Here is a 24714-nt window from a genome sequence, read left to right on the forward strand (position 1 = left end):
GTGTGGGGTCATGGTGGGTATTCAGCTAAACATGAGCCCCAGCAGGGGCAGTGGGTGACCAGCCAGTTGGGTATGCTGGCCCCCAGCCAGCCAGCCACCTCTGCCCAGGGCCCTGCCTTCCTTCCCCCCCAGAACCCAGAGGTCCCACACAGAGGCAGCTGGGTGCCCTCCATCCCCGCCCCACAGAGCTGGACGGGTGGGCAGCCCAGCCCCTAGCCCCAGAACACCAGGGTGGAAGGCAGTGTGAGCCAGGAGGCAAGCAGGCCCCACTCCCTGCAGCCCGGGGCAAGTCACTGGAGACTTCTCAAAAGAGGGGAGGGCCGGGGCCCATGTCCAGGGCAGATGGAGTGACCCAGCCTGGGATAGGGGGCCGGGATAAGAGCTGGGCAGAGAGTTGTGGGGAGCAGCGTGCAGCTGTGGATTCTCCTCCTGCTCAGGTGGCCAGGGAGCTTGTGGGGAGACAGGCTGGGGGCTGCTGTCTTGTGAAGGGCCTGCTGAGGCTTCCCGCAGCTGCCCAGGGCCTGCCCCGGCCTGGCTGGGGGTTGGGCTGCAGGGGCTTTGGGAACAAGAGGAGGGGCAGGGGGTGGTGCCTGCCCTGGCGAAAAGTGGACAGGCCAGGGTCACCCACTTTCAAAAAGTGGGAGGGTTATGCCTCTCCCTCCCCCACCTATGCTTCCAGACTCGTCGGCCTTGGGCTCAGCCATGTGGGCAAGAAGGGGCCAGTACCCATGGTAGGAAACAGAAGGAGATCTGGGGGAGAAGTGTGGGCAGGACATTTTGGGTAGGCTGAGCCTTCCGCTGCCTTTGATACCCACTGCCCGAGGTACCAGTGTGATGCTATGGCCAGAAGAGCTGGTGCAATACTTGGATGCATAAACCAAGAAATATCAAGTAGAACCAGAGAGCTTTTTTGGCACCAGTGCCAATCTGCTGGTGTACTGTGTCCAGTTCTGCGGTCTGTCATCCAAGAAGGCCGGTGGCAAGTTGGAGAGGGGTCGCAGAAGAGACATGAGACTGTGTAGAGTTAGAAGACCTGCCTTACCGCAAGAGTTGCAAGGAGCTCAAGCTATTTAGTGTCACAAAGATAGTTAAGGAGTCACCTAGTTACAGTGGATAAATCCCTACCTGGGGTACTTGTAGTACCTACATTTTGATTTCAGTGTTTTGATTTTTAATATTTTAAAAATAACATACAGGTTGAATCTCTCTATCCAGCACCCTCGGGACCTGGCTGGCACCAGATGATAGAATTTGCTGGATCGTGGGTGGTCAATATTGTTTAGTAATATTACCAACACTTCCACTGCTTACTGGGCTCTCAGAAGACATTTAGGGGTAAATTATAGCTCAGTAACAGCACACAACACTGAGAGCCAGGACGGGTGGCTGGAAATAAACTTTATGGGACCACTGGAAACTTGGCCACACTCATAATAAGTGGCTGTCTGGCTAACTAAAATCATGCTGGACGACGGATGTTGCCGGATGAGAGAGTACTGGACTAGAGATGTTCAAAGATACGCTGTAGAAAGATACGCTGAATTAAAAAGTCCTTGGGAATAAGCCCACAATTCTTTCATTTAGAAAACATGGAAATGAAACGTTTTGCCTTTTTTAGATTTTCATTATAAGGATTTTGGCAAAATTGACACAAATGCGCAAAACATTTCAGGGTTGCAGAATCTGCCCTTTCCCCCAAGGAAGTTTTGGATGAAAAGCTTTGCCTAGCTCCACTGCCAGCCCAGAATGTTTACAAATCCTCAGGCAGATACAAAGTTATGTGACTGGGTTAATCTGGGCTATTAGCTTTTTCTTGTTGTTGTTTTGTTTTGTAAAGAAAACTGAAATTCTAACTTAATTCCAAAAACTGGGGAGCATTAAGAAAAATACCAAGTACTTGCTAGAATATTATGAGAATTGCAGCATTCTGCGGGAGCTTGCCATGCCCATGTTACCCCACACGAGATTTTGCTTGGGGTTGCGGGGAGGGGAAGGCAGCATGTTGACAAAACGGATTCTGCTTTAAGAGATTAGATTTTCAATCAGAGGAAGATCTTCTCTACCAATACAACAAGAAGTCTTGTGGCACCTTATAGACTAACAGATATTTTGGAGCATAAGCTTTCGTGGGCAGAGACCCGCTTCGTCAGATGCACGAGACATCTGATGAAGCGGGACATGCTTCATCATCTGATGAAGATGAGACATGCATCTGATGAAGCGGGTCTTTGCCCACGAAAGCTCATGCTCCAAAATATCTGTTAGTCTATAAGGTGCCACAAGACTTCTTGTTGTTCTCGAAGCTACAGACTAACACGGCTACCTCTCTGATACTTATCTACCAATGTAAGTGATGGCCTTTTCTGCTGATCTATATTGAGATAGGAGCAGGCCAACGCTGACTTCATGCCTTTCAAAAACCCTGCCTCTGAGAATTTTTGTAGTTATCTAATGCATTTTACTCATGCACAGGAAACCTATGAATCCCTGGAAAGTCTAGTCAGACAGCACCTGGCTGCTGATGCGGGCTGTGTCTCTGGACTGCGGTTGCACGTATAGCTCTCGCCTGAAAGCCAGCCCAGGTTTCATCCATAAATAACATCCCAAAGCTTGTTTTTATTTGAAAGAGGCTGTGGAACAGAGTGCAGCACACACTGTGCCTGAGCTTTTCTGCTTCCCCATATGGTGCAGGAGACAGGCCACATGCCCCTCGCCAGCTGAGGAGAGAGACTAAGGGCAATTGGCAAGGCAGCAAGGACAACAAAAAGCACAGTGTTAAACTCAGGAGGTGCACCACCCCCCTGTGCTCCCACCACGATTTTAATTACTAAATGGAGTGCCCCAACATGTCCCCTCCTTGTTCCTCTGGATGGCCCTCCTTGCATCCCTTCCCCCTCCTGCAGGCACCAGTTGCCCTGGTGTTGAAAATGACACATATCTTAGCCTCTCACAATCTCTTAAAAGAAACTTTATTATATGAACTTTCTTTCCCCTCCTCTAATTATTCAGAAAGGTGCCATGCGATCAAGCCTAGTCTAAGGTATAATGCCCACACACAGTTTTATGAAAGAAGGATGGTCTAGTCATAGAGCTAGGTTACTAGTTTGGGATTAGCCACAGACTTGTTGTGTTACCTTGGGCAAAACAAAAAAGCAGTCCGGTAGCACTTTAAAGACTAACAAAATAATTCATTTTAGTCTTTAAAGTGCTACTGGACTGCTTTTTTGTTTTGATAGTACATAGACTAACACAGCTATCTCTCTGTTACCTTGGGCACGTCACTTAGCTTCCGTGTGCCGAGGTTGCCATCTGTAAAATGGGGATAATAGAACTCCCTCCTGCATACAGGTGCTGGGAGGCTGAATATGTTAAATTTGGCAATGTAAGTGGAGATCTACTGAAGAATGGTGTTACACCAATATGACTTATTTAAGGAGCTTAAATCAACCTATGAGAGAGGGTTTTAATGTGTCTGTCAAGCAGAACATAAATCCCACCCAGCAGCTTTTATTTCTTTTGCAGACACAGTACTTTCCAGGAACAGTATACCACAAGACAGTCAGTGTAATGCTGTTGTAAACACAGCACCCTGGGCCCATGCTATAAATGATGTAGTGCTTTAAGGGAAGGTTTTTCTTCAACCGCTGGGAACACTGTAGATTTATAAACACAGAGATTTGTGACCGATGAGTAGTAGTAAATCTGCAGTAGATTTTGGAACATGTTAGGTGCATACTTAACTTGATCCAAAATTTACTCCATTTTCTCTGGGGATAAAGGCTGATGTTAAGCAGATGTGGGAGCTGCGGGTGCTTAGCCCACTTTTACCAGGGTTTCTAAATATGGACTTAAAAGTTCGCATGATTGTGAATGGCAGTGGTTGAGAGTGGTGATTTACCTGCACTATTACCATGATATTCACAGTCTAGGGCCCTGATTCCATAAAGAGTTAGATACATGAGTAACTTGGTTAGTGTGGCAACGAAGGGTCCTGTGGCACCTTATAGACTAACAGAAAAGTTTTGAGCATGAGCTTTCGTGAGCACAGACTCACTTCATCAGATGCTGGTCTTGGAAATCTGCAGGGCCAGGTATAAATAAGCCAGAGCAAGGGTGGGCATAACAAGGTTAGCTCAGTCAGCAAGGGTGAGGCTTACTACCAGCAGTTGAGTTGGTTAGTGTGGATGGCTGCTTTTAATGCAACATGTCTGCTGACATTGGATCGTGTGGTCAGTGAGTTGTAGAGGGTGAAAATGTGACTAGCATTCTACAAGTCCCCATATCTTCTGCTGCCTTAGGGCTTGTCTGTGCCAGAAATGCTACAGTGGCACAAGGCAGCTCAGTAGTGCTTCAGTATAGACAATACCAGCACCTACCAGAGTAGGTAAAGCCCATCTCCCACCCTCTATCACTGCCTACACCAGGGTCAGGTTGGCTTATCTGTGTCACTCGGGTGTTGATTTTTCAACCCCCTGAGCAATGTAACTGCGTCAATCTAACTTTTGTGTACAGGTTAGTGTGTCACCTAAACACCCACTCCTGGCTATACGGGAGGAGTGAGATGAAATGGGCTGCGGGAATCTCCATCATTCCTTTGGCGATGCACAAATGCACCCAGCCTGCGGAGGCAGTGGAGGTACGCGCTCGCCGTCCCTCACTCCAGGCTGTACCTATAGGCCCTGATGCACGCTGAACGGGAGCGAAAATACACAGTCCAGTCCCATCTAGGAATAGTTCATTGGTCGCAGGTGGGTACCCAGAAGAAAGGGTGGAATTATGTTTATACTAGAGCTGCTTCAGCCGCACAGCTACGACATGGCAGCTGTGCTTCTTAGTGCGGTAGTGTATAGACTGTCTCTATTGATGGAATGGGGTTTTCCGTTGACGTCGTTGATCCACCTCTCCGACAGCCAGAGGACCCATGGGAGGAGAGGCATGAGGTCTCCCTCTGTGAAATCTGAACAGTATAGGGTAAAGGCATACACAAGACCAGATTTCACAGTCTGTGATGTGTTCTTCCAGGCTGTGAATTGAGTAGGCTCTAGGCCTAGGACAAAACAGGACATTAGTAGGTCAGATTGCTGTAAAGAGCAATACATCCAGTGTCTGTATTAAAACCACAACTTTAGTTTTAGAAACATTATTCATTGAGGCTCCCAGGCTTGTCTTTTGAAGCTGTTGTGTGGATGAAGAAGACAGAAGTGGACCCGGAGTGACTGTATAGTGAAAAGAGTTTGCCCACAGGAAATATGATGTTTCTGTGTTTTATCATATTTCTGTGTTAATTAATGCGAGAGCATAGAGGTTTGTCCCACTTTGCCCACAAAGCTGTTAGGGTTACACCTGGTACTTAGCTGCGACTGACTAAATACTTTTCCTAGGCTTGAAGAAAAGTTTTGTGTAAGCTCAGAAGCTCGTATCTCTCACCAACAGAAGCGGGTCCCCTAAAAGTTGTACCCCCACCCACCTGGTCTGTCTGTCATCCTGGGACCAACACCTACAAACACACTGCAAACAACCATTTAATTTGACATTCATCCTTATTCCCCATCAGAGGGCCAGTTAGGCTACCTGGAGCAATAAACTAAACTCAGTCAAACCCCTCCTCCCTGCTGTAGCCTACAGACTCTGAGAGGTAGAAATTAGGCTTTGACCTGGCAGTAGCCCAAGCATAGGGGAGTATGAAACACTGAGCAGAAGCCTGAGGCGAGACGGGAGACAGAAGCCAGCCAGGAACCTGCCCCAGGCTTACGCTGTGGCTGTGTTTTGCTTATAAGTGGTTTCAGCAGGGCTCGTAATGAGTGCTTTGAAGAACGGTGACTGTTTCGTTCTAACGCTAGCCACACTGACTGCAGGGGAGGGACACAGTGTCTTGGCAGGCCCCCAGTGCCCCCAGCATCCACCCAGCCCCAAGTTCAAGGAGATCCTCAGGCCAGCCAGACCTCCTTTGAAGAGAATTTGGTTACTAAGCATCTTGTGAGTCCTTAGCAACACTCCCTCCTCCTCTCTCCCTCCCCTTCCATCTCCTCTTGGCCAATGGGTGGGCCAGGACAGTGCATGTCACAAAGAAGGGGGTGGGCATAGAAGTGTGGGGAGGGGGCGTGGATGCTGCTGGGCACTGAGTGAGCTGCAGGAGCCTGTGGATGCAGGAGGCTCCCTCCCTCTGTGCTCCAGCTAGCAGACAGGTGAGTGCCTGCAGCTCCCATCACCCTCCTGGAGCCCCTCCAGCTGACGGCTGCAGGAGGGCATTGGGAAGACTGAGCAGGGAGCCTGCTGGGGACCCACAAGCTTAAAGAACCCACCAAGCACAAGGGACAGAAGCCACCTCCCCGTCACGGCTCAGCCCTGTGTGAGCTTCACGGGAAGGGAAAGGGCGGGAAATGCAGTGGAGAGCACGTCAGGGGAGTTTAGCCTGGCCACTCCCCAGAAACCTTCCTTCTGCACAGCCAAGTCATCCACGTAACGTGGGGGCCAAGGAGATAAGGTTCACGGACAAGGTGCTTGGAGGGGAAGGGAAGTCAGTGAAACTTATCCACACCACGACTCCAGGAAGTGCTCTGCAACTTCTATGTGTGGGGGGACAGCGGGGGTATGGCATGGGTGTCCAGGGTGGAGTAGTTCTGGGGAGTGGGATGTACTGGAGATGGGGGAAGGAATTTACTTTAATGGGGTAGCCAGGACAGCATTGCTGCTACCCCTTCCCAAACCCTCTCTTCCCCGTATCCAAATGTGTGTGTTGACAGGGGAAGGGGAAGTATTTCTTAGGAGGGGAAACCATGGAAGTGCTCCATCCAGCTCCCAAACTATTTGCTTGCTAGGTCTAAATATGGGGCCAGGGAGAGGCTGCCAGACGAGGAGGAGGAGGAAAGGATGGCAGTAACTGATTAGTGGGAGTTGGCCATGGAAATTTAATCCCAGCCCTGCCAAAATACCCAGCTCGAAGGGCCTCAATTTGAAAAGTTTGTGCAAATTTTGGGACAAATTGGTCCTGATTCTTCAGAGATACTGCGCACCTGCTGCTTCTGTTGAGCTCAACAGCACCTCCAGATACCAGGTAGCAGGTGTTTCATGTTGAGCATCCACACGCCAAGGCAGCCAAAAGGGGTTGGCACTTAAATTTAATAATTTTGCAGATCCAGGGAATGTACTTTCATTTTGCTCATCTGTCTCTTTTTCTGTGGTTTGTATTAGCATTTGCTAAGTTACCCGCTGCTTATCATTGCTGCTATTAACAACACTTTGTATTTCTTGAGCACTGTTCACTGAGTATGTCAAAGCACTCATAGAAGCTAGAGCTGGAACAGGCCTATTAAGTTCTGTCTCCAGACATTTGCAAACATGTACACATGTTACCTGGAACTACAGCAGCTTCCAGATCTGTGTGAGGCTTCCTGTCTTTCTCTTCCAACCCAAACTGTCCGCTCAGTGTCCTTTTCTCCTTTCGTGACCCTTCTAGTTTTCACTGGTTTGCATGATCATTTGGAGGATGATATTCCACATAATTTACATTAGGAAGCATTCATTAGTAATAATAACAATACTTTGCTCTGGTAAAACACTATTTATCTGAGCAGCCCAAAGATGAGTTACAGATGTTTCTTACTGGTAAGCATAGCAGCATCCTAGACTTTCATGCGGCTTTCCTGCCACATTGCCTCTCTCTCTCTGAGTAGCTTTCATGATGGGCTATTCACTTAGTACAGTGATTTGGGATACGTGTGGATAACAGGCACTGTATCGGTAAAATGCAGCTGGGGTATGTCTCCTGACTCCAAAAACCACCTCACTGGGTGCTTATGTTTATTGCTTTCAGGAAAGTCCTTAAACATGTGCATAACACGAAGCAGGTATTTAAATCACATGCTTCAGAGTAAGCACCATTCCTGACTGCGTATCTTCCCCTGAATCAAGGTGTTTACTGTTTAGGTCTGGTCCACCCCTAAAAGCATTTTACTACATTGCCCAAAGCTGTGAAAAATGTTTCTTGCATGCTGAGTATTGCCGCAGCCCTGTAGCTGTGGCAGATCTAGTGAAGACATACTCTTAGATTATAATCCCTTGGGTGAAGGACTGTTCTTTTCATCTGTGTTTGTACTATGCCTCACAAGAGTCCCTGATGGGACTGCAAGGAGCTATTGCAGCACAAATGCACCAGAAAATAAACTTACTGATGTTGCTTGTACAATAAGAATATTGGAACGAGTTTAATGCATGGCAGATTTTTTATTTAACGATGAGTGACGAATTTTGGAGAACGCATTTTCTGTCCTGAACTCATATGAATACTATAGCTTTGCGGACACCATTGTCCATCATCTTACTGCAGACAGTTGATCCAATCACAGGAGCTGTCACTCCCTCTATAGTGCAGCCAAAAGTCCTTGTCATTTCAACCAGCATGCTGATTCTAGTAACCATAAGAGAACTCCCAATCAGCGTAACGTGCCTCTCTGTGGGTTTGTGGATGGATTCTTCCTATTGCATGTATGTCAATATTTACCATTGAGTGGCATGGGTTTTCTATTGCTGACACACAATTAACTCATGACCGCAAAGTGGAAAGAACAATACTCCACACAGTAGTGTATGCAGTTACTTGAAACAAAATACCACCACTCCCCTCAAAACCCTTCCTGTGTGGTCTTTTTCTCCAGGGTTACTGTGGGGAAAGTTTATTCAAATGACTCCTGAAGGGTAACAATGGTTAACAAGGAAAGGGCGGCCTTCCGGTAATTGCTTTCTTTGCTCATTTCGTACATATTTATTCTACGTCGAAGATTTGGGCATCGGGTGTTCTCCCCTTGCAAGTCACAAAGTCATAGGACTGGAAAGGACCTCCTGAAATCTAGTCCAGTCCCCTGCATTTATGGCAGGACTAAGAATTATTTAGACTATTCCTGACAGGTATTTGTCTAACCTACTCTTAAAAATCTCCTAATGTCCAATCTAAACTGTCCTTGCTGCCATTTTACTTGGAGTATAACCCTCTTGATTTTAATAAGCTTAATCAGATGAGGAAGATAAAACACATTGTTTCTTGGGGTCCCCCATCTGTATCTGTGTCCACCAGTTGTCTTGTTTCTTATAATTAAACTGTAAGTTCTTTGGAGAAGGGACTGTCTTTTTGTTTTGGTTTGTACAGGTCCTGGTCCAATGAGTGTGACTCCTAGACACCACAGCCAAAAACTATAATATATGATGTATATATAGGTTTGCACAATCATGACCTATTAATGATAAATGAAGCAAAAAAAATGCAGCCCATGCTTTGTCATCTCTGGGATAGTGCAATGCCATTGGTTTTGAAGCTGGTCTCCCTCTGCTACTGAGTAGGGAATTCTTAAAAAGTCATGGCACAACATGGCCTTTGGTTCAGTTCAGTACATGAAACTGAGCAATAACTAGGGACTTGTATACACATTCTACGCTGCACTGTTGCAGCATTTCTGTGTAGACACTGACTATGTCAATGGAAGCCTTTCTCCCATTGGTATAAGTAATCCACCACTCTGAAAGGCGATAGAGCTACACTGATGGAAGAATTCTTCCGTTGACCTAGCACTGTCTACACCACAGGTCAGATTGGCTTAAACATGTAATTCAGGAGTGTGGATTTTTCACACCCAGGAGTGACACAGCTGGCTTGAGCTCACTTTTTAGCATAGACTATACCTTGGAAGCATCAATACTCCTGTATCCAAATATATAGGCAACTGTGAGATGGGGCTTTGCTTTCTATAGTGTTAGGTCGAAACTCTTGTACACATTGGTGTTTGCACTATGAGTTTTATGTGATTTTGGAAGAGGTGTTTTTTCTGCTGTAGTGGGACCTTGCTAAATGTGATCATTCTCTGTCTTTTGGTGTTTGGTTTATGCAGGACTCCAAAGCCAACAGCAGTTTTCCATCATGGAACTTGTGGGCTCTACTTTAACGGCAACTTACGCCCACCCAAGACCAACACCTGCTAACTTCCTACCAGCTATCAGCACCATGGCCTCGAGCTATAGGAACCGCTTTCCTCACTACTCTTTGACCCACAGCTTGAGCCTCCCCTGGAGACCCAGCACTTATTATAAAGTAGCAGCCATCACCCCAACTCTGGCTCCTTTCTCTAAAAGCTCCCAGGGGCTAACCCAAAACAAGATGCTTCCCTTTGTATCCAATAGAACAGCCCTTTTCACTAGGTATACCCCTGATGACTGGTACAGATCCAACCTGACCAATTACAAAGAGTCAGAGACATCCCGGCACAGTGCAGAGAGGCTAAGAGTTGACACATCCCGCATGATCCAGGACAAAGATCAGCAAACGAAGAAAACCCAAACGGACACTACCAAAAATCTGGGAGAACGGGTCAATGACATAGTATTTTGGAAATCAGAGCTCAATCACGAGATAGACGAGATGATTGGGGAGACCAATGCTCTTACAGACATGAAGAAACGACTGGAAAGGGCCTTGGCTGAAACAGAAAGTCCTCTCCAGGTAAGGATCAGTTTCATTGATATAATGTTCTGATGCATAATATCGTATCAGTTCCCCATCTGCAGCCATTCACATATCTAATTAAGTTTCATATGAGCTCCATTATGTCTGAATGGCTTTTATTAAGTCCTTAGCCAAGTTGGGGATGAACAAAGCCCTTGCCATCTGATACATTTCCTATGCAACGCCTCTTGAGCACTTAGGAACAATATTTACTTAACTAAAAATTTTCTCATGCACTGCATCAGAAACCTGAATTAAGATTACAGTTTACAAGGTCTTATTACAAGGCTCCAATCAGCCCAAAGTCATGCCTGGAGTAGTTTCCTTGAGTTCAACAGTGCTGCACCAAGGACACATGTGCTCCTTTATGCTTTGATCACTCTGATATATTAGCTCAGTTGAATATTACCAGCAACACACCAGCATATGGCAAATAGGAACTTTTGTATTGAGTTCTTACCTGATGACCCTTCTCCACGTTTGACATTTTCTTATGATGCCCCAGGGAAGATCTGTCTTGCAAAAGAAAAATTCCCATTCTTAGTGAAAAAATTACTGCTATTACTAAATATCACAGTATGATAAACATCTAGCTTTGAATAGCACTAATGTTAAGCCCTAGAACTGTTTGCAGAGTTCTCTGGTGTAACTTTATTGGTCATTAACAGCTACAGTTGTTTACCAAACAGGTGGCCGAAGAATGCTTACTTCATCGAGAGAAGAGGATGGGAATCGATCTAGTCCATGATGATGTGGAAAAACAGCTGTTGACAGTAAGGTTTTGTAACAGTCTAAGTAGGAGAAAGGGCACGTACTGCAAAGATGGCTCTATGCTGACCAACAGTAGCCGGTGTTGTAGCTTTAACACGTGATCTAGGTCCTCCTCCTCCTCATAATTACTAAGGTCCGGATCTTGTCCCCAAGATCCACTCCTGAAGGGGACTCTCTCCATGCAGTCATCAGCCTTCCCCTATGCAGTAGTGGGGTTCATCTGCCTCGGTAACACTGTGTTTCAGGAGGTCATCTTGGGGGCCAGGCAAGAGAGATGGGGCAAGGCTAGGGAACAAATCAGATAACACAGAGTTGCAAGGAAAGGGGATTCAGCCTGAGTGTTATTACTTGACAGGGATCCTCCTTTAAGGGGCCTTTTTGGTCCAGCCACTTCCAGAGGGACTCTCTGGTAATATGGAAGTACTAGCAGGGCAAGAAACCATGGGGGCACAGTGCCAGCTCAAGGAAAGGAGCGTCCATGTAGTCCTGGCCACCCACAAACTGCTAGAAATCTTCCAAGTTTTGGTGCAGGCATCAATGTGCAGTCCAGTGTAAATTGCAGTAGGACAGCTCCTGCCCTGAAGGTTTTACCATGGGAGAGGCTGATCTAGCAAAAAGTAACTACCTGATAAGCAGAACATAAAACATACTAAGGACCTAGCCACATGGGCACTGAAGTCACTAAACTCTACCTGACTGCAGTAGGCTTTAGATCAGGTTTGGTCTAGCCCATCTCCCTCTCACCTCTCTCTGTCCATCCATCCATCCATCCAACCAGCTTCTGAGCACCTTCAGTGCCAATGCACAAATAATTAGTCCCCAAGATGTTTAACTAACCATTTTACTCTGGGCATCCGAAGGGGTTGTGTAACAAGACTTCTTTATGCTGCCTGTGGTATTACTTTTTTTTAAAATTTAACATACCAAGTCTGACGAAGCGGGTCTTTGCCCACAAAAGCTTATGCTCTAAAATATCTGCTAGTCTCTAAGGTGCCACAGGACTTCTTGTTGTTCTCAAAGATACAGACTAACATGGCTCCCTCTCTGGTACATACAAAGTCAGTTATACAAGAGATTTTCTTTCAGACAAAATAATGGCGACTAAACACATCATAAAGGGTTAAACCCTAACTACCCGTATGATAAGCGGGGGTAGTAGGTACTCCACTAAGAGCTGCTGTAGTGAAGGCTGCAGATTAGTTTCTGTTGTAACCCACTTGCTCCAGTACTTGATGACTTTCATGTTCGGTTTGAAATCTTCCCGGTCTCTACCTGAAAGTAGAACTTTTTGAGAACGCTTGAGCACATGTCCCCCCACTGCCCATCGAATAAGGAACCTCACAGCTGGCCAAGGCCGAGCATGAAGACACCTGTCTGTCACAGGAACAGTGGGTAATTAGCTTGTGGACAGACACATGAGGTAGCTGCACCATGGTATATTTAGGAAAGCCTACGTAGTGTAGCTGTAACTGTGTCAGACCCAGGATGCTAGAGAGAGTAGATAGATGAGGTAATATCTTTTATCGGACTGACTTCTTTTGTCTCTCTCACCAACAGAAGTTGGTCCATTAAAAGACATTATCTCACCCACCGTGTATCTCTATTGGAGGCCCTACTATCAGCAGGGGTTTTAGAAGGAGCTCAGAGCTGGCATAACTTTACACCCATTGAAATCAACTCAGTGTTTGCTAGTGTCTTCATTTAGGCCAGTGCCGAGTGTTACGGAAAATTCCAGCCTAAGGATGAGCTCTTGCCGTTGGTTTGAGTTGGGGCAGGATTTCCCCCTAAAGTTCCAAAACAATTATTAAGATAAATGAAAAGAAAAAAAAAACCTCCTCATTTGGAGGAGTTTTTTTTTCTTGTGGGTCAGGTCCCCAAAAGTTGTGAGCTTATATTAAAAAAATCAACATTCAGAACTGTGAGGCAGAGTTGGCTCATGGTTTCCAGCTTTCCTTCATTCCCATGAGGGCTCAAAACTTGTTTTGAAAAACTATGAAATTTTAGGTTCAAACCTAACCACATGCTGCTGGGAGCTGGGGGTTTCAGACACATCGCAAATATCACAAGACTCCCACAAAAGTATAAGAGTTAGCAACACAGGTGCCTTTCTCCTTTCCCTGAATTAAAGGCAATAGCTTACGTTAGAAAGGAATTCTATTATTTGTATCGTAGTTGCACCTATGGGCTGTAGTGCTGGAACAGGGCCCCTTTGTGCTAGATGGTGAACAAGCACAGAATAATAGGATGGTCCCTGCCCCAATGGGTTTCGTATAAGCCAAGAAAGAAACAAGTTGCTATGGATCATGTATATGTGTGATTATCTCTGGACAATCGGACAAGGTGTTCTGGAAGCTAATACGACAGATTTTCTGCTGGTGTTGGTAGGTATAGCTTCATTGATTGACATGTGATGAGAGCTACTTGGATTTACACCAGCTAAGAATCTCTCTCTATAACTAGGGATGCCACATTGACGTCAGCATAGGGAAAAATGTTTGACAAGCCAGTCTTCAGGCAGCGAATGTTGATGCCATAACTCTAGTACTACTTGCTGTGTGATTTCAGGCTATGAACAGCTCTGTATCATTGTGGCATGTTCAGCTGGAAAGATGGGAGTGTGCTCCTTCTGTCGTCATAGAATTAGCTCTCCCTGATCTATGGGAGTGAGGGAAGTGCCCAGTAAATGCCAGGCACTCAAGTGCAGTGCTGAGAGTTAGATTCGTTGCCAGAGGACAACAAGTAGGGTACGATGGTTGGAAATTCATGGGACTAACAGTCTCAGAGGGGGAGCTGGGTTAGTCTGTGGCTTCACAAGAAACAAGCAGTCCTGTAGCACCTTAAAGCATAACAATATTATTTATTAGGTAATAAGCTTTTGTCGGAGATCAACAGAAGCTCATTACCTCATAAATAAAATTGTTCTTCTTTAAGGTGCTATGGGACTGCTTGGATTTTTTTCATGGGACTAATGAAATTCAAAGCTCTGTGCGACCAGATGACCCATCAGCCCGAGTAAACTCTTGTAGCTTTAAAGCGAAAGCACTGGGAGACCCTCTGTCTGGGCTTTGCCTTCATTAGGATGTGTCCATGCCTAACAGGCAGGCTGCTGAACTTGGCACCGTGGGCCACAAAGACATGCCCAGTATCATGTTAGCTCATGCAACTCCTCAGGGTCACGTTTGAATTCAAACATAAGGAAACCAGGGCTGGTCTGAGCACCTCCACTGTGCTGGTGCGGGAGAGTAAACTGCTACACCCCAATGAGAGGTGCAACATATTGGCCAATGGGAGATGGTGCCATGATTCCATCTATTCCCTGCCCTTCTATGCACTTATCTATCCCCTTTTCGGTCAATTGTTTCCTGACTGGGTACAGCTTGGTAGTAGCCCTTCTGCAGGCTGCCCAAGTATGGTGGGGGAGGCAGGTGGAGAGTCCCTTATTCCTTTCCCCACTTTGCTTGGCTGCATGAAGACTAATCACAATCCATGGGCATAGTGGACATCTGCAAAGCCCTATAAGATCCTCTGCTGGGAGGTGCTCTCTCTGTGGAGTGTGTGTTCCATTGTAGGCAAACAAGGACATTTCACGGAGGGATGGGTTGTGAAACAACAACCTGACTTGGATGGGGACGATGCATAGCTGCCCCATACCAAGCAGCAGCCCGAGGAGGCTGTTGTCCCGCACCTGTGCCCAACTTGCTCCAGCAGGGCAGGAATTTGTGACTGGGCCCTAGCAGTGACTGTCTAAATTCATGCTGCATATCAGCAGCAGAGCCAGGAGCCACTTTTCCTTTTCGGAATCAGTACCAAGTACCTTCCCCCTCACTGCACACATATTGTGCTGGCCCAGCTGCAGTGCATTGGAGGGAGGAAGCCCAGGCATTGCTTACTCCTTACACACTTTCTTGCATGCTCGCTTAGGGTGCTGGGAGGAGCAGGCACAGAGCATGGTGTGACTGCTACATGCCCAGGGTCTGAGTCTGAACAGGCCACAGGTGGGTGGATCTTGTCATGCACATGATGAATTCATAAGCGTGGACATTGATGGGATTTGGATTATTTTGTCAATTGATCAGGAAGTGGATGTCATCAAGTCGTGTCAGGAGAGGATGAAACGCCACCTGGATAAGGCAATCGCCCAGCTTGCGTAAGGCAGAGTTTCACCTCAACTATTCTTAGTAGAATTGTTTTCTGATCTGTAATTTAAACCCTCAGCAAATCCCCTTCCCAGCAAAAATACAGGTTATGGGGGAGAAATGTCTCCTACACTTCAGAATGGCTTAGCTCTTGCTTAAATTTGGTCTCCTCGTTGAAGAAGTTGGTGGAGACCCAAAGCACATGGCACAGTGGTGTTTAGTGATCTGAGTAGCTGCACAGAGATAGATGCTCCAGCAGAGGTAGTTATGTTTGCTGTGGACCTTGGACAAGGTTCCCAAAGGAGCTCATTCACCTGACTTGCCAAGCTCTCTTGAAAACCTGGTGCCAAAATGGAAGCTGTGCTCCTTAGACAAGCTGGTCTCAAATGCCCTTCTGAAGGAGTACATGAAATAGGGATATTTTGGAGCTACCGGTGGGGTTGGATCATGCCTTCATTTATTACATTCTATTGAAGGAAGTAGCAGCTGCTCATACAGAGACAACCAGTAACTCTTGACGTTGGGGCAGGCATAGTTTAAAGGTTCAGGTGTGGGGGAGCAGGGTTGGGGGGCAGAACCCATCCATCACCTCCGGGCCCTTTCCCACTCCTCCCATAGGCAGACACCCACTTCAAGTCGGCATTACGTTGCCCCCAAACCCCTCACAGCTCCTTCTCCACTTACTTCTCCCCTTGTGGAGCAGACTCCAGACACCTACCACCTGCCGAATGGTGGTGAGCATGGCTGTAGGCAAGGAAGAGACAGGACTCAGCTGGCTTCCACATGCCCCCTTCTACTGCAGCTGTTTGCCAGCCCAGTCCCTCTTCCCTGATTTGGGCATCTCCGGGCAGGGCACAGTGAGAGTACTAGCACACTGTTTTTCCCAGGCATGCCCCCCTCAGTTGCAGTCATCCAGATCCTACCTCAGTGGAAATCTGGGGCTACTGGGACCCTGCACGCTGCCCCATGAGGCATGATCTCTGAGCTAATGGTTAAAGAACTGTAGTAAGAGTTCTCACTCCCAGCTCTACTGTTGAGCTGCTGTGTGATCTGAGGCCTCAATTTCCTCATCCGAAGCCTGGGGTAGTACTTACTTCGCTCAGGATCTCACGCAGCTGGAACCAACGCGTGTTTGTACAGTGCTCGGGGAAGCTCAAATGAAAGGAACTACAGAGATGGAAAGAAGTATCATTATATCCCCTTCTCACATGTGCAGCCTGGGTGGGTCGTTCCAAAATAGTAAACGCTTCCCACTTCTTTGGACTTGTACCCCTCTGCTCGATGTCAGCTGGGCTGCTGGGATAGGCAAAGGGCCCTCTCAGCTGCTCTTCTATTTTCTGGGGCTGTCTGGGCACTGAACTGGCCTCCAGTGTAAATAGCTTCAGGGCTCCTCCAGGGACTTGTCCTTTAGGGTCTGTTACATCAGCCATGCCCCCTCATCCTCTCTTGGCCCTGTTAGAGCAGCTCCCAGTCCCCTTTGCCTTGTTGGAGCAGAGTAGAAGAGGACAACCCCAAGCTGAGGATGAGACCTGTAACTGTTCTTCTCATGTTTCAGATCAGACAGGGCAGCCCAGCATGAGCTGGAGAAAGACCTCAGTGATAAACAAGCAGCTCATCGGATTGATGACAAGTGTCACCATCTGAGAAACACTTCTGAGGGCATCAGTTACTACCGAGGTGTGGAGCGGGTAGATGCTACGTAAGTACCTCTGAAGAATTACGCTCAAACTGTTGAGGACACAGGATTGGATAGAAAACATTCTACTTTTCTAAAAGATCCAGACCTTTGGATGAAATTTTTGAGCTGGTTCTCGCAGGAGAGGTCAGCTTTCCTGTCACTGACTGCCCCCCGTGCTGGCCACAGCCATGTTTTAACAATCAAAGGCAATTTCAGTGGAAACTGTACAGTCTCATAGCTGGTTTATGACTGTTGAGTGCACCATAAGCGAAGGATTACAGCATGGGCAGGACTGATGATAAAGGAGGGAGCTGAGGCGGGGGCTGAGGATGGGTGAGGGAGGATGGAGACAGGAGAGAAAGAAGAACTTAAGAGCAAGGTTCATGTAATGTCTAATTTGAGACACTTCCACTTAAATTTCCAAAGAAGCCTCAGTGTTTAGGAAATCAGCTCTGAATAAAATTAATGAGTGCATGGCCAAATCCCTCTGATGGCTTTGGAAGGCTCTTAGATGTAATTTAAAGTGATGTCGCTGAGTTTAACATGCATTTATTAGCTATCGATTTGTGATGCAGTTCTTAAACTTACGTATTTTTGAAATATTTTAATACTAGAGGATTTATCTGGCATTGCTCAGGTCCCTGTGGGGGCTTAGGGAAGAGGATGTGGGGTGCAGGAGTCAGGACTAGGAGTTGGAAGGTCTGGGGGGCTCATGGGGGTTCTGGGGCCACACTGCCTGGCCAGCAGCTCCATCCAGGGGGGTGGACTGGGGCTACACTGCCCAAATCTGGCCCGCATCCCTGATTCTTCTCCTGGGGGGCAGGGCAGGGAATCCACTACTTGGCCCTGAATAGCTGCCCATGGCTCCCCTAAGGGAGGGAGAAGTGCCACTGCCCAGCTCCACTAGTGCTCCCAGGGGGGCCTCAGCTGTGGGGCTGATGGCCAGCTGGGGTCCTCCCCATTTGATGCTGTGCTAGGGGAACAGTTTGGGGCAGGGGGCCACTTACCCATGGCTGGCGGCCAGCAACATGGAGAGCTCTGGTCCCAGCTGGCCCCACTGTCTTCCTGGTGAACCTTCCCCTTCCCCCAGTTTCCCCCGTGGGCGCTCTGCAATATAAATGTCTCCCACACTCACAGCCCTGAGTGGTCATTGTGGAACATAGCTGTCCTTCATCTCAGAACCCCGATTTCCGTGTTAGTGAAAGCAATCCCGTTCCAGGCACTTCCCGTTTTCCTGGCACAACCAACCCCAACCTCGCTTTAAATTAGGAGAAGAGTAAGCTGCATACCAAATGTGATGGTCTGAGCACTTATCATTTAGGAGGGGATCTTGAACAAATGGACTCACAGACAGACTCATGGACAGACAGACAGACAGATGCACAAACTCTTTAAGATAGATATGCTGTTTGGAGATAGACAGATAGATAGATCCTCTCTATAACTCAGTGTTGATCTACAGCCCAATGAATCTCGACTGCGGTCTTCACTAAGACAAAGATTGCTGGTTTTGATTGCTGCCTGGCAATGTGCATAATATAAGCAAAATAGAAACAAGGTGAAAAAAGCCTATTGATCTCAAAATATGTTTCTGCTCTTCATTACAGTCAGCCTTGGCCCTGCAGTGAATGCATTAGCGTATAAATCAGTATGCAGATTGTTATACTGTAGCTGGCTGAGGGCTAAATGAGTTAATTAATGTTCCTTGTACACGTGCGCTCCATGGGAAGGATACATTTTTTAATCTTTACATGTCAGTTAATTCCCTCCTCACTGGGGCCAGAGGAATCTGGATGAGCTCCAGGATAACAGCCAGAAGACTGAAGCCCAAAGCTGATGAAAGTCACAGAAGGTAGATGAGATGTGTAGCTGGCTGGCTTGGCTGAAATGGGCCTGACCTTGGATTTAAGAGTTGCTTCAGCCTTCTGGCTCTTTGCCTGGGGATGGAATTTCTTGGGAATAAACAGAAATTTCTAGGAGGAAAGGGATCTGAATATGACACAGGTTGTACCTCCCTGGTCCAGTCCTGAGCTAGGGAATTTGCAAGATCAGGGGAGTCAATCCTGGCCCATTTGCTGCCACTGGCTGCCAGGCTCTGCTCTGACAGCAGCAGAACAGCCAGTGTTGACCAAGCGGGAGAGAGTGGGGTGCTCAAGGGAAGAGGTGGGGGGCTGTGGAGCACAGTGCTGTGGAAGCACACCTAGCCCCATGACTGCCAGGCTGCACTCCCAGCGCCACTGCAGGCTGCAGCGTTGCACTTCTGGCTTTTACAGTCCCATCCCCACCTCTCCCACTCCTGCCGTGAGCTTGAGAACTGCAAATGAGCTATTAGCGGCACTCCAGCAGCTCTGGAAGGCCTGGAGAGGAGCTGTGAGCTAGGCACCCCTCTTCCCTGTGAGTGCTCCAGCCTGGGAACACCCTTAGGGATGCTGGACCACAGATGTGGCTGAACTGTGGAAGTCAAGAGTACAGAGGTCCAACCTGAACTGCCTGTACTATCTAGTCAGTGTGAAGTCACTACAGCTCCTAAGGGCAAAATGAATTGTTTGTAACTTGTCCCCTAGAGCTTCAACACACTTCAAATGTTCAGAAATATGCAGATTCATTCAGCTCTTTAAAGCACGATCCAGCAGTCACTATTTGAGACAATGTATATGGAGCCTGTATAAAATGTCAGGCCTGTCTTCATGAATATGATGGACATAATACTTTCCTGGATGATAAAGAGCAGTGTTATTGAATAAGCTGCATCTGGATAGACAATTTTTTATGTGAGAGAGTCAAGATCACAGGTTCTAGTAAGGATAGTTATAATCCAACTTCCTCCTTAATAGGATATGCAGTTGACCACAGTCAGCCTCTATTGCATGCCTCTGGTTTCGTTTTCCCAGGATCTCAGTGCCAGAGACCTGGGCCAAGTTTACGGATGATAATATCCTACGCTCCCAGAGTGAACGAGCTGCCTCCTCCAAACTGAGGGACGATATTGAAAACCTGCTGGTTGTGACTGCAAACGAGATGTGGAACCAGTTCAACAGAGTGAACGTTGCATTCACTAATCGCATCTCTGAGACAGCGGATGCCAAAAATAAGATCCAGACACATCTGGCTAAGGTAACCATAGCACACGAGGGGTGAAAGATTTTAAGAGGTCAGCTGTTCCACCCTCTCTGCGGTGAGGGGAAATTAAGTAAACCTACATCATCCCTGACAGGTGTTACTCTAACCTCTTCGAAAACGCTGATGATAGGGGTTCTGCAACCTCCCTAGTAAAGTGTCCCAGGGCTTAACCACTTATAGGCTGTGCCTACACATGCATTCCTCTTGCAAAAGAGGCATGCAAATGAGGGAAATTGAAAATGCAAATGAAGTGCAGATTTACATATCTGATGCCTCATTTGCGTATTATTATTTTGAAAAAAGAAAAACACTGCAGACGCAGCTCTTTCAAAAGTAAACCCCATCTTCGAAAGAGCCCTTCTTCCCATTTTTACATGTTAGTGTAGACGTAGCCAGGGTGTCCAATTTGATTAAACAGCTCTCAGCACCCCCACTATAAAAAGCACTCCAGCTCCACTGGGTATAATGGTGATTGCTTGTTAAATTTAAGTTCTCCTGCTGAATGATGGAAGATTGAAAGGGAAAGAGAAAATGCGAACATACATTCTCTAAATAGCAATGGTCACATGTGTTGGCTGGTTTTGTTTAATCTTAGACGCTACAAGAAATCTTCCAAACAGAGATGACCATAGCAGCAATTCGAAAAGCCATCAGAGACAAAGGGCCGCCATTAAAGGTAGCTCATACCCGACTGGACGAGCGCACATGGCGGCCAAACATGGAGCTCTGCCGGGATTCTGCCCAGTTACGGTATGACAGGAGTTCCAATTTACTGCTGTACTTAAAGACCACAGACTTCCACGGGGGGTGGTTCAGGGCTGTCAAAACACTGTCACAATGACAGCTCTGCAAGAGGAAAGTAGAAGTTAATAGGGCTCAGTTTTATTTTCTTACCTGAGACAAACTAGTAAATTGAACTGCCAGTGAGTTAATGTCAGAGGCTTTGTGGGGCGTGGTACTAAACTCAGGCAAATTGTTGCATTGCCCACGGAGAACAGTCATGGTTTCCATCCTTACAAGAGAGATGCTGAAGACTATTCTTGAGCTGTCGTGCTGCTATTTTTCAGATGCAGAGTATCCTCCAGCACTAGCTAAAAGCACTCAGCACTTGACAGGATAGGGCCTTTAATACACCACTTGTAAGCATGAAAACATTTTGACTTTTTGAAAACTAAACTGCCTCTTAAGAAGGAGGCCAGTGTCCAGCATAGGCTGGGAAGGGCAGAGGGGGTCTCCCTCCTTTGAAGCCGTCTCCAAAGGTGCTGCTGAGCCCTGATCTGCCCTTTCAGCAAGGGAGGGGTTTGACTACCACTTTCTCCCTTGCCTCTCTTTCCAGCTAAAGTGTTTTGGCTTCTGCCACCCAGTTCTTAACAGCAACCTGGGATGAAATGCTGAGCTCATTGAAGTCAGTGGGAGTTTTGACTTCACTAGGCCCAGGATCTTACGCTCAGTCTCGAATCAGTGGCTTTATAAGATACCTGACACGGGCAGGTAGCACTATCCCCATCCCCAGGGGGATTCCCTGCCTGCCCTGCACCTCACATGACTGTACTGCAGTGAGTGCCTGCAGCGGTCAGTTACCAAGGGAGAGCTGAGTCCATCCCATGTTGTTTGCACAAGAACACCCTTCGTGGGTCCATCTGTGCAAAGACCATGCATGGTCTGGCCCCTTGTATAATAGTGCTGTTTACTCTTAATCAAAGCACGCCCCCGATGCCCTCAAAGTGAGGCAGATAGATGCTGTTATCTCCATTCTACAGTTACAAAATAGAGTCCCAGAGATGCTAAGCTCACACAGCGAGCCTTCAACTGAGCTGGGAATAGAGGTGGGACTCCCCAGTCCCAGACTAGCACTCTGAATGCTAAACATCCTGCCTGTTTCCCTACCCACTACAGCAGCCACCCTGCACATCGCAACACACCACGTGTGCTGGGGTGACTACCAACACGGTGTCTTTGCACTGAGTCAATGTAAAGATCTGCAAGACAAGTGTAAACGCTGTTTAATCACTGTGTTTAAAATTATTTCACCCGATTGCTCTCCTGACATCGTAAATGTCTTTGTTCACCCCTCATTCATACTCTTCTCTTTACTTTTTAAATTCTGCTGGTTGTCACCCTTTATGCTGTGTGTATGTATGCATTTGCATCACTCTGTGCGTGTGTGTGTGTGTGTATACATGTGTAAGCAAGAAAACAAACCAACAAACCAGAAAGACAAAGAGATGAGAACAGGAAACCACAGCTTTCCATCACTTTCCTAAATGTCACCAGAGTTGCTTCCTTGTATTACTAACATTTGAGAACGGCTGGTTTGTTAAAGGACCCCATTGAAGGGAAAAGGAGTTCAGCCATTGTTTTCCATGGAATCCAAGATTAGCACTGAGTTAAAAAGGTGTGCATGTAACGAGAAGGTATTTAACAGAACCCAAAGCCCAGTGAATGATGACTTGCCAGGAACTGCCAAGTTATAAGACTATTTCCCTCCCACAATCTGCTAACTTGGAGTTTTTGTTGTTGTTGTTGTCTTCTAGCCTGGTTAACGAAGTCCATGAAATTGATGACACCATCCAAAACCTTCAGCAGAGGTTGAGGGATGCAGAGGACACCTTACAGATGTTGGTCCACACCAAGTCTAACCTGGAGCATGACCTGGCTGTCAAAGCCAACTCCCTGTTCATTGATCAAGAGAAGTGCATGGGGATGCGCAAGACCTTCCCCAATACACTTAGGCTGGTGGGGTATACATAGGCCAAGGTAGCCATGAAGATGCTCCCGCCCTGATTCATGAAAGCATGTGTGGAGGGGATGCCTGCCATGGCACTAGGAGTCTTAATACTCTGGGGGTTATATTTTCATTTATTAGAGGACACACTCTTAGGAATTAAATTATTACTTTCTTTGTTAGATTGTGTCTTGGGAGACTTTTTCCCCACAGTGTGGCTATATTTCTTCACAGGACGCACAGAGTCAATCTGAAAGCATGAGTTTGACCTGCACAGAAATTCTATTCCGTAATGGGAATTATTCCTGTCGCCTCAACCTGTAATTTTAGAAATCTAAAATTGCAGGGTCTCTCTCCCTTTGTTTCTCTCTGGGGGGAAAAAAGCAGAAGTATAACTAAAAATACTCAGCAATTAGAGTAATTAGGTGTTGATGCTGATTATGTATTTTTAGGCAAGCAGCAAGAAAAACATGAATTATTGTGAATCCCCAGGAGTCTTCACAATGTGTACCATTCATCCACACAAGTAACCACACTTTACAAAACTATCTTCTCTCTCTAGAATGCTATATCATCCTGCTTAAATAGGCAAGATAGCCTAATTCTAGGTGTTTGGGGATCTCTGGGGTTTGCAGCTATGAAGAAGGCTATCATGTGCACAATAGTGGGCACATTACAAGTGTAGGGGTAACATTTTCAAAAGGGCTTGAGTGACTTAGGAGACAATTTTCATTTACTGTCAATGACAGTTGGAATTCCAGGGGCCAGATTATCAAATGCATGTATGCGGCAAAAGTTCTTGATAGGTGTCTGGTAAGATTTTCAAAGCACTTAGGAAAGGTAGACAGCAAACTCTCATTGAAATCAATTATTTAAATAGGAGTTAGGCATTTACATTCTTTAGAGAAGCTCTGTAGGAATCTATGTACCTCTTTTTAAAATATCTAACCCTCTGTGCCTAAATCATGTTGAAAATTGGATGGAGGCTCCTAAGTCACTTGTGTTCCTATTCAAAATAATTACATTGTATTTGCTTTTAAGTCACCTGATAATGCATCAAGTTTTCCTTTAAAGTGATAAAATTAAAATTAAAAGCATTTCACTTAAAATTGGGAACCAGGAAAAAAAAAACCCTAGGGTCCAAAAGCAAATAGAGAGGCCAGATACACTTCCTGTTGGGATGCAAATCAGAGTAATTCCCCAGACATCAATACAGGTTGCATCTCCCTCATCCAGCCCACTAGAGATTTGACCAGTCCCAAATGAGGGAATTTGCTGGACAAAGGGCGATCCCCTACCTCCAGCCACCCAGTCTGTTGCCCCATTCAGCTGCTGGCTCCACTTTGCCCCACTGGCTCCCCACACCCCACACCTCCTGCCTGGAACTTAGCCCCTGCTGGGTTGGTACTGATTTTGCATGTCCCTACCAGGCACGCGAAATAGAACTCTGGAAGATTGACCCTCACCAGGTTGATCTTCCTCATAGTAAAGATGTATACTGAGATTGTGTTGAAAATCCTGGTGTCACGCTCTATCACTGGTAAAGGTGATCTCCTAGTCAGAGCTTCTGGCTCTGGGTGGGAGCATTTTTGGAAGGGAAACATTCTGAGCTAATGTTCTCTAGCAGTTTCCTACTTAGTGCCAACAGCCCAGATAAATCCAGGCAGAGCCACCAATATTTTTGGCTCTTGAGACCAGTGTTTCTCAATGACTGATCCCTGAGGTCACCCTCACACTGTTTAGGAAGGCAGCGAGCTCATCCCCGGTATTGAAAAGGTGGAGAAACTGTGCTCTA

General features: G+C 46.7%; 1 protein-coding gene across 1 annotated transcript; it reads left to right on the forward strand.

The window, feature by feature from the left end:
- The first annotated feature begins 9886 nt into the window (after nucleotides 1-9886).
- Nucleotides 9887-23851, forward strand: TEKT3 (tektin 3). The gene is made up of 7 exons (XM_075014639.1): nucleotides 9887-10486; nucleotides 11179-11262; nucleotides 15337-15407; nucleotides 16952-17095; nucleotides 19966-20188; nucleotides 20790-20944; nucleotides 22729-23851. Exons 1-7 carry the CDS (start codon nucleotides 9908-9910, stop codon nucleotides 22943-22945), a joined length of 1473 nt encoding a protein of 490 aa, XP_074870740.1. The 5' UTR covers nucleotides 9887-9907; the 3' UTR covers nucleotides 22946-23851.
- The last annotated feature ends 863 nt before the right edge of the window (nucleotides 23852-24714 follow it).

This window comes from Carettochelys insculpta, chromosome 20, assembly GCF_033958435.1.
Source record: "Carettochelys insculpta isolate YL-2023 chromosome 20, ASM3395843v1, whole genome shotgun sequence".
Lineage (NCBI taxonomy): Eukaryota > Metazoa > Chordata > Testudines > Carettochelyidae > Carettochelys > Carettochelys insculpta.

What these genes read in the sequence shown, in the direction of transcription:
- TEKT3 (XM_075014639.1), top strand. Translation starts at nt 9,908, where the DNA reads ATGGAACTTGTGGGCTCTACTTTAACGGCAACTTACGCCCACCCAAGA. An exon ending in AAGGCAATCGCCCAGCTTGC is followed by an intron (nt 15,408 to 16,951) that starts GTAAGGCAGAGT and finishes CTCATGTTTCAG; the next exon opens with ATCAGACAGGGCAGCCCAGC. An exon ending in GTGGAGCGGGTAGATGCTAC is followed by an intron (nt 17,096 to 19,965) that starts GTAAGTACCTCT and finishes TCGTTTTCCCAG; the next exon opens with GATCTCAGTGCCAGAGACCT.